The sequence below is a fragment of the Seriola aureovittata genome, chromosome 10 (assembly GCF_021018895.1).
Source record: "Seriola aureovittata isolate HTS-2021-v1 ecotype China chromosome 10, ASM2101889v1, whole genome shotgun sequence".
In the NCBI taxonomy this organism is placed as follows: domain Eukaryota; kingdom Metazoa; phylum Chordata; class Actinopteri; order Carangiformes; family Carangidae; genus Seriola; species Seriola aureovittata.
The window spans coordinates 11,027,558-11,046,394 of NC_079373.1; the positions used below are offsets into that span (position 1 = coordinate 11,027,558).

General features: G+C 40.2%; 1 protein-coding gene across 2 annotated transcripts; it reads right to left on the bottom strand.

Moving 5' to 3' along the window:
• Window positions 1-47: 47 nt before the first annotated feature.
• LOC130176050 (growth arrest-specific protein 2) lies at window positions 48-18,423 on the bottom strand. 2 transcript variants are annotated; one of them, XM_056386889.1, is made up of 8 exons: window positions 18,188-18,423; window positions 13,729-13,890; window positions 10,863-10,993; window positions 7,660-7,801; window positions 6,270-6,333; window positions 5,942-6,152; window positions 5,742-5,849; window positions 48-1,562 (listed from the first exon to the last, which is right to left on the bottom strand). In XM_056386889.1, exons 2-8 carry the CDS (start codon window positions 13,871-13,873, stop codon window positions 1,353-1,355), a joined length of 1,011 nt encoding a protein of 336 aa, XP_056242864.1. In that variant the 5' UTR covers window positions 13,874-13,890; window positions 18,188-18,423; the 3' UTR covers window positions 48-1,352. The 2 variants fall into 2 exon arrangements, with proteins under 2 accessions (XP_056242864.1, XP_056242863.1); XM_056386888.1 differs by having other exon boundaries at window positions 7,660-7,804; window positions 18,188-18,418.
• Between the last annotated feature and the right edge of the window lie 414 nt (window positions 18,424-18,837).

An 18,837-nucleotide genomic window follows, 5' to 3' on the forward strand; every position in this document is an offset into this window, starting at 1 on the left:
TAATGGTTTGAATATCATGAAAAGACAGATTTTTCAAGTTTTGAAAATTCAAGTTTTAAGAATTTATTGAAATTTTACATCTAAAAACAGACATTGGACTTACCGCACATACAGGCTTATGAGTTACATTGCATAGCCACTGATCTCATAGCAGTCCCACATTCATTTTCCAAGGAGGAAGTTGGAGAAATGAACACATTGAACGATAATGTTGTGAATTATGTCTCTTAACTGCAAAAATCTAAAGCTAATCTAAAACATAACTCCTCAGATTTCAATGATTGCACTGCCTCTAGAGGCCAGTAATGTATAACATAAAAGAATTGCACAACCATAGATGATTATGGCTACTGTATTATTATCAATGAGGTTCTATTTAACTACACACTGCATCTTGTCCAAGCGATTGTCCCCATTCTTATAAAAGAAATGCTATAAAACAGGAGCTAATAATCATTAAAAAAATATATAATGGTATAAAAATGCATTGCATAGAATTGTTATTCAATATGTAAACAATCTAAGCATTGCGTCATTGTGTTAGCCTGATAAGAAATAGATTATAAAGAAAAAGCCATTACATTTTATGCACATGTTTGGTTTCTAGGAGAGATGTGGTAGTTTTTACAGTAATACTATACAGTGGACCGATGTGTTAATATTTGTTTCACCTCTAATGCCACAGTTAAAGTTCAATTTGAAGCTTGAGTGTGGTGTCCTACTGTAAAAAATTTAGGATAGCAATATCAGCCAAATTTCAATCAATTATAAAAAACAAACACAAAAAAAAACAGGAAAAACAATACAATGTCTTAGTGTAAAATGTGTAGTGTAAAGAAATTCTGTCTGCCAACAAATCAAAGAGTCCACTCCAGGTTTCCAAGGGCTACAGACTTCCTGAAGGTCCTCGAACCTCCACCACCTACAGAAAACTGAAAACATTCTACCTACTAAAAGTGATACTGTATATTGCTTAAAATACAAATACAATGTACAGCTCCACTGGTACCCAGTTAACTCATTATATTGTCATGATTAACACATTTTTTCAAAGCTTTCATTTTGCAGTTCTGCAAAACTAGATAAAACACAACCGCAGCCAATGTTAAGGGCCTACTTGTGTGACTCCAGACTTCATCTGATCAAAAACATCCATCTGATTGAATTCTCTTTGTCTGAGAAAACAAAGCCAAGCATCACTATTACACAAGTGAGCTTTCCATGAATGCTGTTGTGTCTGTAGCCGTGTTATTTATAAAATCAGGCATATGTTAGATAGCCATGTCCATTATGGAGGAAACAACAGAAAGAAGTCCTCCTCTGTGTCCTGCTATTAATGGCACTTTTCAGTTTCACTTTTTGCTGCGGTAGTGAGCTGCCACCACCAGGTAGCTGTCAGGGGTGAGGTCCTTGATGTTGGGGGACTTGCCGCTGACAGGGGACGTCTTGCCCTCCACCCGGGAGATTTGGAGCATGCGGCACGGGTCGTGTTTCAGCAGGTAGCTCTCAAAGGTCTCCCAACCTCCACCAACGCGCACCATCACGTGCTTGTTGTGCAGCATCTGCAGAGAGAAATAGGATTATGGTTTTGCTTCTGATGTCAAAGGAGAGCTTTAAATGGTTGTTGCTGAGCTCCCCTTTCTACAGGACTAATGTCATTTCCCTGATTGAGGCTCTGGGTTGAAGTTGACAGAACAGTTAAGCATGGCTTTGATGTCAGAGCTTGTTGATTGATGGGGAGGCCTCAGACTGGTTGATGTCCCTGGAGGGAAGCTTTCTCCATCTCCCACCAGCTTAATGCCTTGTTGAGCAAGCTACTGACAAAAAGACTGACAGAGACATCTCACAGTTTGATGTATGGAATTACATCGCTCAATAAACAAGATTCTAAGATGCTAATGCTAAGCAGGTATTATTATTATTACCATTCAGCTGAGACTAGAATGTCATAAAACAAAAGTATTGAACGCATTCAAATTCTGACCTTTTGATGGCGTAAGAGGTAAAGTTATTAAGGCTTGTCCTGAGAGGGACATGAATGTTGAATGAAGCAAATTTTTTTGGCAAATCAGTCCAGTAGTTCCCATGGTGGTGCTAGAGACAAAGTGAGGGGATCACCCAAGGCCTTACAAGTCTGTAATTTCAACCCAATTTTTGACTGACAGACAAAAACATGAACCTCCTGAGGCGCTTCAGGAAAAGCCAGTCATCAGCCAAGTCAGTTGTATTCATGTGGGGACCATGTCTCCATGAAATCTTATGACAGTCCAACCAGTAGTTGTTGAGATATTTCAGCCTGGACAAGTACAGACAGTACCGTCCCTAAACGCATACCATTAGCATGTCTAACAAATATTCTGCTCATGGACATTTCATCACTAAAAAGGATCAAACCCAAAAATGATATGTTCTGTTTAACCAAGGAATTATATGCAGTATTTGTTTTTGCTTTTTTTCATTGTTAAATCCGCAGCACTTGCTTCAAAATGATGCCCCCTGCCGCATCGGGACACATTCTCAAGGTTGGCTACCATGGCAACATTAGCCATTATAATAAAGAGAAGAAGAAATAAAAGGCTCTGGTATATTGGACGCTCAGACACTTGCATTCCCCAGAGGCCACACGCATAAAGCATGTCGGCCTCACTATGGAGCCTTATCACCCCCTACCTCATTAAGATATCATTACACCTCCACTAAAACAAGCCTTGTTAGTGAACGCCTCTCTCAGAAGCAGAGTAAATAAGCAGGTTACTGCGAAGACCTCTGTGATGCTACATTTGTCTTTAAAAACACAGTCAGTAGGAGAAGGGGTCAGACAAATACCAAACTAAATCATAATGATAAAAAGGGTAAACTACCTCATGAGATTGTCACCTCAGTCTGGCCAGGTATGAGGCTTCCTGCCCTCCAGCACCATAACATGCAACATTTATAAGCCTCTTAAAAGAATCAATCTAGAGGGCAGTGGCAGGGCAGTGCTTCCAATCACCAGCACCAGGCCTTCAGGCTTTGTGACTGTGGATTTAATGGATCCGAGTGATGCAGAGCGGTTTCAATCATGCTGCTCTGGGACGAGACCCCTACTGAAACCGAGTCTCCCCTCAGCAACCCAGAGAAGGGCAGAGGCCCGGGGCCGAGCTGGGACAGCACCTCTCACAGACGCTGCAGCGTTAGTACTGCTCCCTTGTTGAAGCCACAACCACCTCATTTATTCCAGGAACTGAGAAGGTCAGCCTCTCAGGCTGTACAGATTATTGTGAAGTAGAGTCTTATGTGTGCTGCATGCCACTGTTGTCCTCGCTCTGCAGCTGCATACAGACACTGACTGGCCGTGCATTCATGCCTTTTCAGTGAGAACAGCTGCTGAGGGGTCAAATAATCTGAGGAATTTTAATTAAAGAATCTTCTCCGTGAAGAGTGTTGGCAGAGAGACAGAGAAATAGAGGTTTAACATGGTAATACACATGTAATATTTGTGCAGTTTTACTATTGTTAATTCTGCATCTATTGCATGTCTGTCCATCCTGAAAGAGGTAACCCTCCTGTGTTTCTTCCCATTCTGTTTTTGTTATTTTTGGAGAGAGTTTAGGGTTACGTTTCATGTGAGGGTTTTTTTCCCCTTGTCTGAAATGAGGGTCTAAAGCCCTTTGAAGCCAGGTTGTAATTTTTTTTTTTTAGACTACACACTGTACAACTGCACTGAGCGGGCACTGTGAATTTCTCACCATTTGTCCTTGGTTGCTCAGCAACACAATGAAGAAGCGTTCAGTAAATTAAAAGGCATAAACAATGATAAATATTCAGATTTACATCGTTTATCATGTTCATTCCAGCGTGAAATACTTTTTATCTTACAAATTAGCGACTTACTTTCCTCACTAATATTTCAAAACAGCTTTGTTCATCCAAACCTTACAATGATTGAGATTTGATTTGGTTGAGATTTAACAGTAGCAGTTGCAATATAATGTGCTGACAGCAGAGGACATCCAAGAGTAACCTCTCTTTTGCACGTCTGCACATCCTAAACATACCGTCGGCATGAATCACATTCTTAGAGGTGTGAATCCTGGTTGTGGGTTGCCAAGTAACCAAGATCCCAAGGGGACCGGTGCTACTTCTCTAATCTGTGTTAGCCTCCATTTATCTTTCTCCAGAACCATTTTATCCCTCCACTCCGAAGTCAAGCAACATTTCCTGGGCTGATAGATTCAGTGTGATTATAAGATGTAATTAATACAACAGCCAGTATTGGGTGATGCAGCTTAGTTAAATATTTTCCGAGTAATACCTTGGTCCTCAGATCATATGGAAATGAGTGGCTTTTATTTTCCTTTTATAGCTAGTGAGCCACATTATGCTTGGATGAAGATGGACATTGTCGGAATACCATTACCAGCAAATGAAACCTCACAGCAAAGGCGGGCTCTTCAGACACAATGGAGGACTTTCATCCCAAAGCCAGCCAAGTATCAACACACTGCCATATGGTGTGTGAATGGAGAGGAGTTTGCACTGCAGTGTGACACTTTATTGTTATCAGCCCTGTGTTCCACTGTAAAAATCTATTAATTCTGTACAACAATTAGAGTAATTCTCCACAGCTAACTTGCACATATTTTCACTCATTAAGCACTATGAACAGACTCATAGAGGTAAATTCAATCATACAGTTCACTTCACTTTTTTTTTTGATTATTTCCATTTTGTTGGACTTTATATTTTTATAAATATAAGGAGTAGAGAGTAGCCTACTCACTGAGCACGTCCATGTCAGAGTTGAATTATTATTGCAGGAGCACTGATGTGCAAGAAAGATTTTAATGTGGCACTGTGTCTGGTTGAGGTGGAGATAATTCTTTAACAATATATCATATTCATGCTGATGATAAGGTTTGTATGTAAAACATTAAGTCAAAGTCAAAGTTATTAACTACAGCTGTCAAATAAATGTAGTAGAGTAAACAGAACATTTGCCTCTGAAATGTAATGAAGCACAAGTAGCATAAAACTGAGGTACTTAAGTAAAGTACAAGTATCTCATAATAATTATTGAAGTACACTTAACACCATTCATAACTGTGAAAGAAGAACATTCATCAGCTGCGGTCTGTATTTCCGACAACTTCAAATAAGCAATACAGATCTTCTAATAGTGGAACTCAGCTCCCAGTAAAGTTGTAAACCCATCCCCAGAGGGTTTTATGAAACATGCTTTTCAAGTCTGAATAATATTTTGATTCTGATCTGCACAGATGAGAGCATAGATGACGATTTTAGTTATTGTGCTCCTGAAATACGATGTTGTTGTAATGATGATATCTGATGCTCTTTTAATGGAACCACAATCCTTTTGTTTTTTTCTCTGCCTGCCAGCATCTTTTATGATTTCATATATTCAATTTTTTATCTGTCTTTTTATATCTCATTTGTGTAAATAAATAAACAAGCAACCTCTCTTCAGCCTCTCGAAACAATAAAATACTGCTTATGTGTCAATCAACAAAGATTCTTCACAATCAGTACTTTTACATTTAAATTGCAAAAATTAAGATTTGGATAGTTTTATTCTTTTCCCTGCGTTAAACTTTTAAACCATTAAACCATTTACATTAAATGAATCATTTTTCCACTGTGGTATTCTTAAGTTTCATTAGGATTTGAATATTTTCCAACCAGCTGATCCTGAATACATCTGAACATGAAGCCACATTATAGGGTGATTAGAATACACTCACTCGGATAAAGAGCATCTTCTCCCCAACACGGTATCGACCCTGCGACTGTCTCTCCACACAGAATTTATTCGGACACCTGCAGGGCGGATCATCAGCGATATGTCTTACCTATAACACACACAAAGATAAACTTATTACAGATGTTTCCCCTCTGACATTTAAAATAGAAACAAAATCAGGAGTGAACTGTGCTGACTTACAGCATCATCCAACAGCTTCCCTGTACTTTTCTTGCTGGAAGTCACTTTGGGAGGAGTCGGGGACGGGGAGGGAGACGGGGAAGGAGATGATGCAGGAGATGCTGGGAGGGGCTGAGCTGGAGATACAGGTAATGGAGGAGGTAGAGGTGCTTTCTCTTCTTGTTCAATCTCTTTCTCCAGTTTTATAAGGCCAGGAGGCTCCACATTGTACCTGTAATGTTATTCCATAGGTGTCAAATTAAGAATAGATACACAAGAAGTATATGGGGAAATAGTCAAATATAAACGGAAATAAATAAAGAGAAAATATGAAATAGCCAGACCGTACCGTGATGCTATCCGTCCCAACTCTAAAAGACAGAGGCACACTTCGCGTGGCTGCTTGTGAAGAACTGCAGGAAGCGATAAAAATGTCACTCTTGGGTATTTACAGTATATTGACATTGTACGGTATCTGTTACAAGGCAATGAATGAGAGTGAGTGGCTGTGCGATGGAGAGGACAATGGTAAGATGCAGAAAAAAAACAAGCTCATGAACTTCATGCATTCATCCCACTGCAATCCTGTTTGCACCAAATGAAAAACGATTGTTCAAACTTGGGATGTGTACATAGGCCTGAGGTGTTTATTTTACCTTCACTGACTATATGACCAGACAGTGAGAGTGGACACAAGATGAATGATACATGTGACACACCACACCATGCATTATAGACAGAATATCCACTGCATGATAGCAAACCTGGTGTTGTTACATCTACTGCTGAACTGATAAATCCATCCAGAGAAAGAAAGGAAGCGAGAGAGATAGAGAGAGAGAGAGAGAGAGAGAAAGAGAGAGAGAGAGAGAGAGAGAGAGAGACAGAGAGACAGATGTTAGGTGTTGTTTTCTTAAATGTTTCCACAACATTTTATATCAAAATTACATGTCTGCTGCATTTGAAGGAGCGGTGCTGACAGCTTATGTGTGTGTCACTTGGCCTTCAGAAATTATTTGCATAGTTTAAATTGCTTAGCCATGGTCAAGCAGCCATTAGTCAGAAATTAAAAGAATGTATGAATATTTTAGGTATTTCTGTCACAGGCAGGGTCACATACTGTACATCTGATCGTCGGCCCACACATATCTTGCCTGTGAACATATTAAATGACATAATGTGCAAGAAATCCTTGCAATAGCTTGGAGAGAGACAGATAACATACTGAGAGCATAAATGAGAAAGAGAGCAAAATGCCCCTGCATGAGCTGAGGAAAACATTTGCATAGTGTTGGCCTACTTTTCCTACTAACTCACACCCTTCTGTCTGTGCTCCCTTTGTTTTACTCCAGACATTTTGTGCATGAGTATTCACAGTATTCAAGATGCGCACGTCCTTATCGGCAGGTAGAGCTGCTGCCCTCACACCGCTCCCAGCAGACTGCTGCCCTTGTGAGCTTTGTGTGGAAGTCAAAGGAGCTGAAGCAGAGCCTGGAGATGTGAGTCCTCTGAACCGCAGAGGGGAGGAGAGGGAAACAGTTCAACCTGTGTGATACCCGACCTGCACAATCAGGCCATTCACAGGAAACAGAAATCTGAGTCCGATGCCCTGACAGTGGCCAGAGACAGCCAAAGGTTGACAGAGGTACAACACTCTTTGAGACCTGGATCCTGTTTGTCCTACATTCTGGTTTTCTAGTGTTCTGATGTTTATGGCAGAAAAAAAAAAACAGACTCACCTAAATCCTCAGACTCAAACAGACATGTTTCTCCAACTCCAACCTCGCGACACCAGGCCAGGAAGTTAGCTGTGTTGTCCCGTGCAAAGAAAGAGCCGGAGGGGGCGCTCTGCCGACATGGTATCCTCCGATTGGGAATACGCTGCTGCGGACATAAAGGTCAGTAGATGTCCTCATGTACGCTACTCAAAAATGAACCTAAGATGGAGAGTCACTTTCATTTTTGAATAGACTCTGAACTGAACATGAGCTTTTACTTTGTCTGTGACAAAGAGAAAACAAAGGTCCACCAGGGTGACTTGTCAACCCCAACCCCCAGAGTTTCCATCACAACACAGAGTCACACACTTTATCTACACAGATTTCTTCTCCATCTGCTGAGGCTCTGGTTTCACATCAGGATCAAGGACCTTTTTTCATAGAGATCAATATGGGAGATGGCGGGTTAGAAAACCAGGGCTACTTTACCAGGCCTTCTATGATTTGGGATCAAATGACATGCTTATGGGTCTCAGCCCCCACACGGTCTGTTCGGAGAGATTTATGCGCCTTCCTGTGGTTTTATACAGGATATGTGCGTCTGTGCTATGAGAAAGGTGCAATGAGCTCATGCTGGAAATATGCAGGCTTTTGTGGGTATTTTTCTTTTCTTTCCAGGCTCTCCTTTGGACTTTTTTTCTGGGATCCTTTCTGTTGTTGAATTACTTTGCATTCCTGGTGAAATAATCTCAACCACATTGGCAGTGCGGTTTGATCTAACAATCAAGAATGACATGTTATTATTTCTGGGGTGCCTCGCTGAATTATACCTGCACCTTTACGTGTGTAATGATTGCACAGAGGGTAAAGAACTTTTGGAAGACATTATGTTTAAATGGACGGGAAATAATAATGAGAATGAGGAAGTACTTTGCTCGAAAATCACGTCATTTTCTTTCAGTCAGGAAGAAAACTTTATTATTTATGTGCACCTGCAGCATAATCTCAATTCCTCTACCTTCACAGCTGTACATGCATTTCTTTAAAGGACTAGTTCAACATTTTGGGGGAATATTACTTGGATTTTATAACAACTACACAGAGCCATGATAGCTTTTCCCCTTTTTCTCCATGGAGCCAGCAGACAGATTTTACATTGGTATCATGTAATAAAGCTTTAAATTTGTGAGTTTCAATGTCTGTGTGGCAGTAGTTAGTGGCAACAGTTGATGAGATGGTTGTACTGAACGTTGCACATGACAGTAATATGGCAAGAAAGAAATATAATCTTCATTCATCTGTAGTTCATGTTGATTGATGTGAAGACGTAGGAAGATGAGCAGGAAACAGCGTGCTTTATCCTTTCCCTCTGCTGGAATCACTTATTCCCACTCCACACACCACATCCACTTATAATGGGAGTTGAAAACAGATGGATTTTCTCTTTAAAGTGGTGAAATGTAAACAGTAAACAGCTACAGCCAGAAAGGACCACGACAAAGCAACAGTTGTTTGACGTGAATTGTAAACCTGACGAGTCATAAGGTGAGGTACAGTACAGTATATCAGGCATAAAGGGCAATATTAATCTTTCACAGTTCATTAAAGTGAAAGCACTTAATGTGAGGTCTATAAAGCGATAACATGGACAGCAATAAAAACAGCAATAAAATCGTGCTCACTATAAAACATCATAACGCGGCTTTGTTTGATTTTGAAGTCGCTTATCTGTCTGATCACTCCTCTGCTCTCTGTTGGCTTCCGTCATCAATAGGCTCCTCTATTTCAGCAGCTCCTCTGTCATCCCACGGTCATTGACCTCAAGTATTTCCTCACATCTGTGCTGCTGCTGCACTCACACTGAGATCAGGAGACCCGCCGTCATCAGCGCAGTAATGCCTCAGTGCAAACATCAACAACTTTCACTAAAGAGCCAACTGCCTCTTTGAACAGAAACATGAACTAATCAAACATATGATCCCACTGAGCAACAGACGTCAGCTCAATGTGTAAGTAGATATCTATAGTAACTGCAGATATTGAAAGACATGCAATTCACACCTGCAAGATCATGACTTTGTCATATTAGAGATTATGACAATTTTATTTTCATCTTGAAACTCGCAAACCGAGCAAAAGATGTTTTTTTGCAGGGTTGATCAATGCAAATCTCAACAGGATGTTTCTATAGACATTTACACAGGTAGAAATATGTGTGAAAATGTTTTCATTTTAGTCTTTTCATTGGTCAGTAATATGATGTAGACCTCAGAATTGCCCTGCAGTAGCCCTGAAGCTGATGCAGTCGAAGGATTTGTACCCTGTTGTTTGTAAAATATACATTTGCACTGATTGCTTGGGTTAAATTACAGATAACCACATAAAGTTATCCTTTAATCATTTCAATTCCATAAACCCTCACTCACGACTCATGACTAGCTCTGCCAATTCTCACAGGGGATGTGGGGCCCCGTCAGTTAATGTGTCCTTGCCAGCCTCACTTTCTCATTTCTGCCCTGCCGAACGCTGCCGGCCCCCATCCCCCATCCCCCATCCCCCACTCCACCTTTGTGCTCTGCTTTCTGAAATTGTGGAGGCCCTTGCAAAGCAGGGATTCATAGTCACTGCTGAGCTGACAAACCCAATCAACAAGTAAGATGTGAGACACACGATGGAAAACAAATGCTATTTATAATTTTTAAGTTTTGCCATCCAGAGGTTATGATATTGACATTTCTTTGAGATGAATATAGTTTATATTGATCTTGTTGAGGGAAACCTGGGGTACAGCTGTTTTCTGTCTCAGTGATAGTAAATAAAACTTCGATACTGTTGCCTTTAAACCATCCATTCGAAATAAGTAAAAAATACACATGATTTCAGTAGTTACTTTATGTGGCAATACCAAAAAATGATTCTAAATATGGATTTGAGTTAATAACATTCACAAAAACAGTATTTCTTATGTCTGGATTTCCCATCTTTTATAATCAAGCAGTAGAGTTGTTAAAATAGCTGAGACTAAAGTGATTGTCAGTCAGTCTGATTCAATCACTGAATACTGCCAGACTGATGTTTTCCCTCTCAGAAACAATTTTCTGTCAAATCATTCAAGCTGAAAGTTAGTTTAGGAACACTTTCAGCCAAGATTTGGCTTCTAGATTAGTGTTTTCACTGTATCTGTTATCATGCCAGACTACTGTAATCCTCAGGTTTCTCTGTACCTTGCTGTTGCCAATGGCAGACAGGTCTCCATTACTTTGCCTGAACTTCTCCTGTAGCGTCTCAGCCAGCTGGCACAACAGGAAACCATTGTCTAAGCGATCCATGAAGCTCTCAGCGGTGATTTCCAGACCTGACCAGGGGACACATAAAGAAAGCAGAGTCCAGCACCATACATTCATCATAAAAGTGCTCATTTAAAATATATACTGTATAAGGAAATAAAATCTAATCTCCAGTCCATTCCCAGTTGGAGCTGAACCTGATGCGATGTTGTTGACTCTCAAGAAACTGCTTGGCTGATTGGGCTTGGCTTGCACTGCCGGGTTTATGCAGCTCTGCAGAAGCCAAATGTTCAAATTTTATGACATAATTTGGGGGAATCTGGGGGGATTTTCTGGGAAAACACCACGGGGTGGTAATGACAGCCACATATGAAAAGGTAGCATCTGATCGTGCACAGTAATGCTTCATTGCCCTGCACAGTTGCAGAGATGGATTGGTGATCAACATGTGGTGTCCAGTTGACTGACTTCCAGAGGACCATTCTTTCTTAGTTAGATCATTGTGAAATAGGAGGTGGTGGCAGGGGGGTGTCTGTGGAAAGAAACTGGAGAGATTTTTTTTTTTTTTATCCCTTTTCTGTTTCTTATAGGAGGAGGGGTCTGGGGGTTCGATGTTTAATGAGTTCCAAATGTTGTAAATGAGCCCAGAAAAGAGAGATTGAAATCTTGAGAAACACTCAGTGAGCTCCCGTCTTATACGCTCATTCTCTCCCTCACTCCTCGCTGTTTGAGGAAAATATATTCCAGAGGGCTCTCTGGGAAATATTCTAACTCATATACTCAGTCCTATAAATTGCTCAGTTCCTCCAACCAGCCTCCCTTCTCAACAACAATATGACTCATCAGTATAACCAAGCATCCACCTCCTACTCAATCAGTGGACTCATCCTCATACCACACCGCTCCTCCCACCTGAAACTGTAAACCCTGCTCTGCATAAAAAGACTTTAAAGGTACTGAGCATGGCTTTAACCAGCAAATTGGTTCAATGCTGTGTATTTACAGGTGACACACCGGTGCTTGTGCTTCTGAAGCCTTTATATCCTTGATCCCTCACCACATCAGACCAGAGGTTTCTGGCTTAGCTGGTTCCAGTGCAAATACACAGAGCGCCAGAGGTAGAAAAAAAAGAAAAAAAGAAGATACTGAAGTTGTTTTAAGTTGCTCGCACAAAGTCAGGAGTCAGTTTCAGGGACTTAATTGGCTTCAAGTCCATTAGACAAATGTCAGTTTGACCGTATAAAGTCTACAGGATTTCCAATAACTCTCAGTTTTTGGGGGAACAATCTTAAACCATGTTAAGTGCAGCCATACATGCTTCATAAAGAAAAATCTCAAATAATGAGGCAGCAGACTGCTTCTCCACAGTCTAACAAATCTTAAAATGCTGACAAACACGCATTTTACCTCTTGGAAATTTTGCGAACAATCGCTTAATTCTTACATTGTAACCTACTCTGCTCGAGCAATTCAGAGAATTTGTGTTTTGCTAACAAGAACATTTTTGTGTTGACACTGGCGGGTCTGTGGTGCCACAGTTAAACCTCCCAATCAGCATCTTTTAGAGCAGTGGGCCAAACCTTTTTTGTGTTTTGAACTTTTGTGTTAACCGCTAACACAAAGCAACAGCTACTTGTTACCTCCATCACAGGATGGATGCCCTACGAGTTGCAAGTAGTTCACTCACAGAGAGAATTTCCATTCACAGACTTTCAATTGACTCATATTAGATGCATGAAGAAGACTCATATAAATACATTAGTACATTGAGTTTGAAGGTTCGTTATCAACCTCATAAATAGTAGTTTGACAAAAAATTCTTAGCACAAGGTTCCACATACAGTATATAACTCAAAAATAATCAACGACTAGAGAAATGTCAGAAAAATAAATATAATTTTGTGTAACAGAATTTAGTTTTTTACTTATTTACTACTCTAGAAATCATCTCATGACTCCTTAGAGTCATCTCAAGAACCTTTGTGGAAGTCCTGACCCCCAGTTTGAGAACCAGGATATGGAAAAAAGTCTTAACCACCCTAAGTCTCTCGTGTGTTAACCTGAAATGCAACTTTCTTCAAACCTGCCCGAGAGTTGATTTGTGCTAAACTGGAGTCACTAAATTCAGGTCAGACCGACAGACTGCTTCATGTAGATTTATTATACAACAGCAACGACGCACAAAGCTTCTGCTGATGCTCGCTCCGCTGCTTAATCTCCACCACTGGCTGTGCATTTCTCAAGCACTGTTAATGATCCCCATTATTCAATTATGGCAAATCTATGGGAGCGTGTGTAACATAGAAACAGGTTCACACACTCTGCCGCTTTCAAATAGTTTGTAATGAGATTCAGATTGATTCCAGTCGCCTGCACAGGGGTTTACATCAGCAATACCAGTTCAATTACTATATATAAGAATAATAAATAAGACAATGTGCAGGACTTTTCAAAGCCAAGCTATTTTCTAAGAGAATGATTTGAATGAATCAGCAACAACACCAGATAAAAAAATCCTCATTTTGCTGCCCTGAGGATTTATAATGCAAAAATATGAACTACAACTGTTTGATTTGTATGTGTATTTGTGAATTTCTTCAAATCCAACTGTATATGACTATAACAAACACCAACAGATTAGAGTTAACATTTCAAGAAGATGTAGACCTGTTCTGGCTGTGTAAATTAGCTATATACCGTATTACTAATCAGTTTATGGCATGTAAACTATCACATAGCTCTGATGCTGACCTATCCTCAAAGTCAGATTGGCGTTTCATTTATGTGCTGGAGTGTTGCTTACCGAGAATGTTAGTGAGCCACAGAGCCAGGTCCTCCTTCATGGGCAGCAGGCTGGCTTCATGTCGACTGGCCAGCCACTGGTGGTACTGCTGCATGTCTGTGAGGCCGGGGCCACTGGGCTGTTTGGGGCTCAGGGAGCTGCACATTGTTCCCTATCGACAGCCTGAGAAGAGGAAGGAGAGGAGGAAGACAAGACACACAGAGTTTCCTACAATGTGAACCTTCATTGTGATTTGAAAGGAACCCCGGAGACTTTACATGCATGTAAATCTATATTGATATAACTGTGCTGAGCGACTGTGCCACGGAGTTGATTCAGCTCCATGGAATATTTTTGGGCCAGATTTTGTTGTTGTGTTGGTTTGAATTACTTAACACAGGGTTTGTCCCCTCCTTTTTTATGTATATGTTGGAGTATATACTATGTGTATGTAAGCACTGAGATGTATAGTATTCAAATATAGCATGTCGTTATATAGATACTTTATATACCGGTAATTTTCTCTTTAGGAACCAGTGACTGTGACAGCTACATTTAGTTACTTTGCAGAATGAAATACAAAACCTACAATGAGCTATATATATATATATATATATATATAATGTGATGTGACAGACTAAACTACACAACAGCATGTAAAGTCAGTAAACTAGCTCAACCACAAGCAGCAGTAAAAAGCTGCTTAAACAGTAAGGCGTCAGTGATAATGATACATTAATATATGATGAAATAAACACGTCTCAATAAAATAGCCTTGGCATTGGTCATTTTACTGCACAATGTGTAAGACTTTAAGGACAATTAGCTAATAATACTTCTGTGCTTTTTCTTTTGAATGCAGGACTTGTAATACCTCTAAGAGAATAGAATAATATTTCTACTTCTGCTCTAATTAATAATCTGAATGAATCCATATGACAATATTCTTCAAATACAGCTGACATTTAGTCCCATTCTTTCCAAAAGGAGCAGAGGAGGACCAGATGGATATAAGAGAAGAGAGATCTGAGTGCTTTTGTCCTCTTGGCCAGATCCTGGTGTGGTTTACAGTCCACCTGATGACATGAGACGCTCTCATGGACCCTGACAGCACAGTTCCTGTCCGCCTCCTCACTGGACAAGAGAAACCTTTTATACCACACATCCAGACTCATACAGTAGGACTCTTATTCAACAAACACCAGACACAAACAAAGAGCTCCTTCACATGACTCTGCCATCTTTGATACAGACAATCATACAGTCCAAATCAATCCATTACAGTCAACACTGCAGCAGGCCTTAAATTACGACCTGGTGGAAGAGACTGCAACTGACATCAATATTCAAGAGCAATATTTAACAGCTACTTAATGCCTGTAAAGTGAAGTCATTGAGTAAATGAGACATTTCTCACAGTCTTTTCCAATACCCTGCTACAGTATGCCAAGTGTTCCCTGTATGAGCTTTAATGTGAAAATCTTTCACATTTGAGTCCAGTGTCACTCCATTTGCTGCTGAGACGAGTGAGTGATTGAAAAAAATAACTGGGCACCAGATGTAAGACCTGAGCAGCGTAACAACACACATCAACAGCTCAGCAGTTAATATTCACAGTTTAAAAGCACGGCTGCTGTGATTACTGTGTCTCCAAAAAGTACACTCTGGTATGGAAAGACTTTGAGATGCAGAGAGGTGAAAAATTCAAGGCTTGACGGCAGCATCATAGGAATACTGAGGAACTTTTGTTTTTACTCAAGGCCTGCATTACTTCAAAGACTGCTGTGGTCATCTAATCAAGGGATTTTATTTTAAGATATAAGGAGATGAAGACAGCATAAAATGGACAAAGACTCTTTCAGAATTTTTAAGATGTGGCTCTTTTTAAAAGTTGATAATGCTCCAGGTTGCAGCCTTAACTTTTTCCTATTGTTACAGATTGTTGAAGAGCATAGATGACAGACAGATGATACGATGATATTATGTTGTACTGTATCCATCCTGTATGTTTGTCACTGCTACATTCTGTGTTCAGGCCACATTAAAGAAACAAAAAGTGGGAGTGAAATGTATTTGTCACATTTAAACAACGTTACCTCCAGCCTGGGCACAAGCACAAGAACACCTTACACTCCACCATGGTAGGCAAATAGCATCAGGATATTTAATGCAAATTACAAGAAGAGCTTATGTAAACAAGAGAGCAATGCTGCCATGAACAATTAGTTCATAGTGTGTGATAGCTGAAAATTTCCTTTGAATACCGAGGGAGTGCAACACAATGTGAGGAATCTGACCTTTAAAGCTGTGTAACATTTCAAGGTCCCACTGGAGTTGGCTGTAACCAAATCACACAGTGGTGCAACACTGGACATCAGGACCTTGATGTCGGACCAAGGTCGTCTTATCTTCCTGAAGACATGAGCTCCTCGTTGCGGACACACGCTAAACTCCGGAGCTCAGCACTCACACGCAGGTGCTACATTCCCATGTCCACTGTGGTGCAGGCTGACGGACGGAACAAGGGCACTGGGACAAATTCTCATGTCCCAAAGTACAAAACCCATTCACACAAGCCCATCCACTGCTGCTATGTGTAAATAAAAACATGGGTATTTGACATAGCTGATGATGGGCAACTATTTTCTAGCCCAGAGAAGATGTCATCTTAAATATCTTTCGCTCATTATTTTTAATACACTGTATATTTTAAATATCATCAGTGTCTGATGAAAGCCATGTTTGTGATTTTGAATTTTGCAGATAAACTGAAGGAGCCTGCTCCTTTAAAGGTTGAGAAAATTCTACTTCTTGAGCTAAAAATATGATTTGAAACAATGCATTGTCCCCATATTTGCTGCTGAGCTGACTCAATTTTAGGGACTTGATCTTTTATCTTGATGTAATAGTAAGTCTTAGTTCAAAAGATTGTATTCTTCTCTGCAGGACTATGACCAAACATCCTGCTGGGTTTCCCCTACATTTTCCCAGGAAAGAGTCCTTAGAGAAACAACCAGCTGTTATTGAACATACCTGGTTCCTCTCATCACACCGTAGCCTGACCTCTTCAGCTTTAGACCAAAAGCACAGCCAGAACCACCAGGCTTTATGCTGCATGTACCCTTTGCTGAACTTGCTGCTTCATCCGTCAATATGTATGATTTTCAGAATCCAGCTCAGAATTTGACTTTAGAGATGGGATTAGAATCAGAAACAAATAACCTTTATGGCTCAGAGATATTCAAATATACAGGGATATCTAAATATACATTTTCTCAGCTCGAGAGGCCTCATGACTTCAGTAAAGCCGTCATAACATGCCACAGTTGGTTGCAGATTGCTTCAGGAAAGGCATATGGATGGGAATTTTGACTGCTGAATCACATCAATTAGAAATAACAAGAGTGGCTCTGTCTTCGTAAGCCTCGCCGCTCTTCATTCCTTTCTCCTATACAACAGTAAACTGATCCGGAGGCTGATTTGTCCATTTAAACAGGGGAACTCAGTATGTTTCTACTGCAGATAAATACTGTGTGTGTGTTGTGAGTGAGTGTAGCATTCAGGTATCAGATCATATCAGCAGCTGTACAATGTCTCCAGCAGAAAATGTCAATAAAAAGCAGAATATTCTGCTGTATGATCTCACACAAGAAAACATAAATAAACAGCACAAAGCTTGTAATAATATCATATCATACATATGTATATATATCATATATAATATCACCCTGCTCTTGTCCATTAGTGCCCACATGGAGTGTCATAAATCCTCAGATGCTGTACTGCACTTTTAAAAAAACTCTAGCAGGCTGCCTCAGGCCATCAGTTGACACCTGAACCATCAAAAAACAACATTCAAGGAATGTGATACACATATATTGCTCACAATGCGATACTCACATTTGTTGATATGTCTGAACTTAGAGCCATAACTTGGTTTTGGACTGTGTTGCATTGGCCTATTAAAACCCTGGGCGGCACATTTCATTTACAACTACAATAAGGTTTTAAGGCTGTCTCCTCCTTTACAACTGTCACAAATAAAAAACAACCACAACAGACATTTCACCACTCTGGAAATAAGATCAAGAGAGGATGCCTGATGAGTTATGACTGAAATCCAGCTGAGCACACTCTAATTAAACCAATGAAATGACTGAGAGCTGCAATTGTAGAAAATATGCCAGAGTCTGGGTAATTAAATACACCTGGAATAAATTTTGAGAGAAATACAATAACAAAAACTTTACAGCTTTACATTAATTGTCAAGAAGTAAGAATTTACTGAGCCCCAACTTTTAAACAAGCTACAGAAGATGGCATTATTCTGGTAGAAGAGCTAATGACTGCAAGTTACACCCCCAAACCAAAAAAAAAGAATATGCTTACAGACATTCAAAAGTCTGGCATTCATTTGGCAGTAAGAAAGCAGCGAAAATGTCTTGCATGAGTCCACAAAAAGCTTCATATCTGTGCTCACCCTGAGGGTTCAGCTCGTTGGTGCGCACCTTCCTCTCACTCGTCCTCTGAACTGCTGGTTCCCACTTTTCATGCTTTTCACAGCGGTGCATCGATCTACAGGTTAGGCTCCAAAACACCGAGCCAATGTGGACCGGGGAGGTCTTTCTCACTGCGCATTTGCACAAGGATCTGCCCGCACACAGACACATATATACACTCACAGCAAGCTGCTGCTGCTGTTGCTGCTGCTGATGGGAGGGAAGTTTGATCCTGCTGGCAGTGCCTCCCTCTTCTCTACTCTTTGTGTTGCCTTAATATGACATATCTGGGCTGAATTCAGCAGGTTACTCCGTGAAATTCAATTCACTTTGATTTAATGGATTTCTCTCTTTTTTTTCTATATATGTGCAAATGTACTTTTATCCAAATGGCAGACCTTAACTGTGTCAAATTTGGTACATTTATACTTGTTAGTACTACATTTTTATTTTTAGTTAAATGTTGAGTAATTCACGGCCATTATCATGACGCAGACAATTACAAATACATAAATGCTTCATTGCTATGTTCACAGAAATGCACGAATAGATTCTCTATAATCATACAGGTTAGACACTTCTTTACAGTAGTATTGCCCATATATTGTAGATCATTTAAATGAGAAATCTG

Bases quoted from the DNA above. Each gene is read 5' to 3' on its own strand.
- LOC130176050 (XM_056386888.1), bottom strand. From the start codon at position 13,873: ATGTGCAGCTCCCTGAGCCCCAAACAGCCCAGTGGCCCCGGCCTCACA. The intron at 7,805-10,862 runs GTACAGAGAAAC...TTATGTCCGCAG, and splicing joins CTGCCATTGGCAACAGCAAG to CAGCGTATTCCCAATCGGAG. The intron at 5,850-5,941 runs GTAAGTCAGCAC...TGTGTGTTATAG, and splicing joins GGAAGCTGTTGGATGATGCT to GTAAGACATATCGCTGATGA.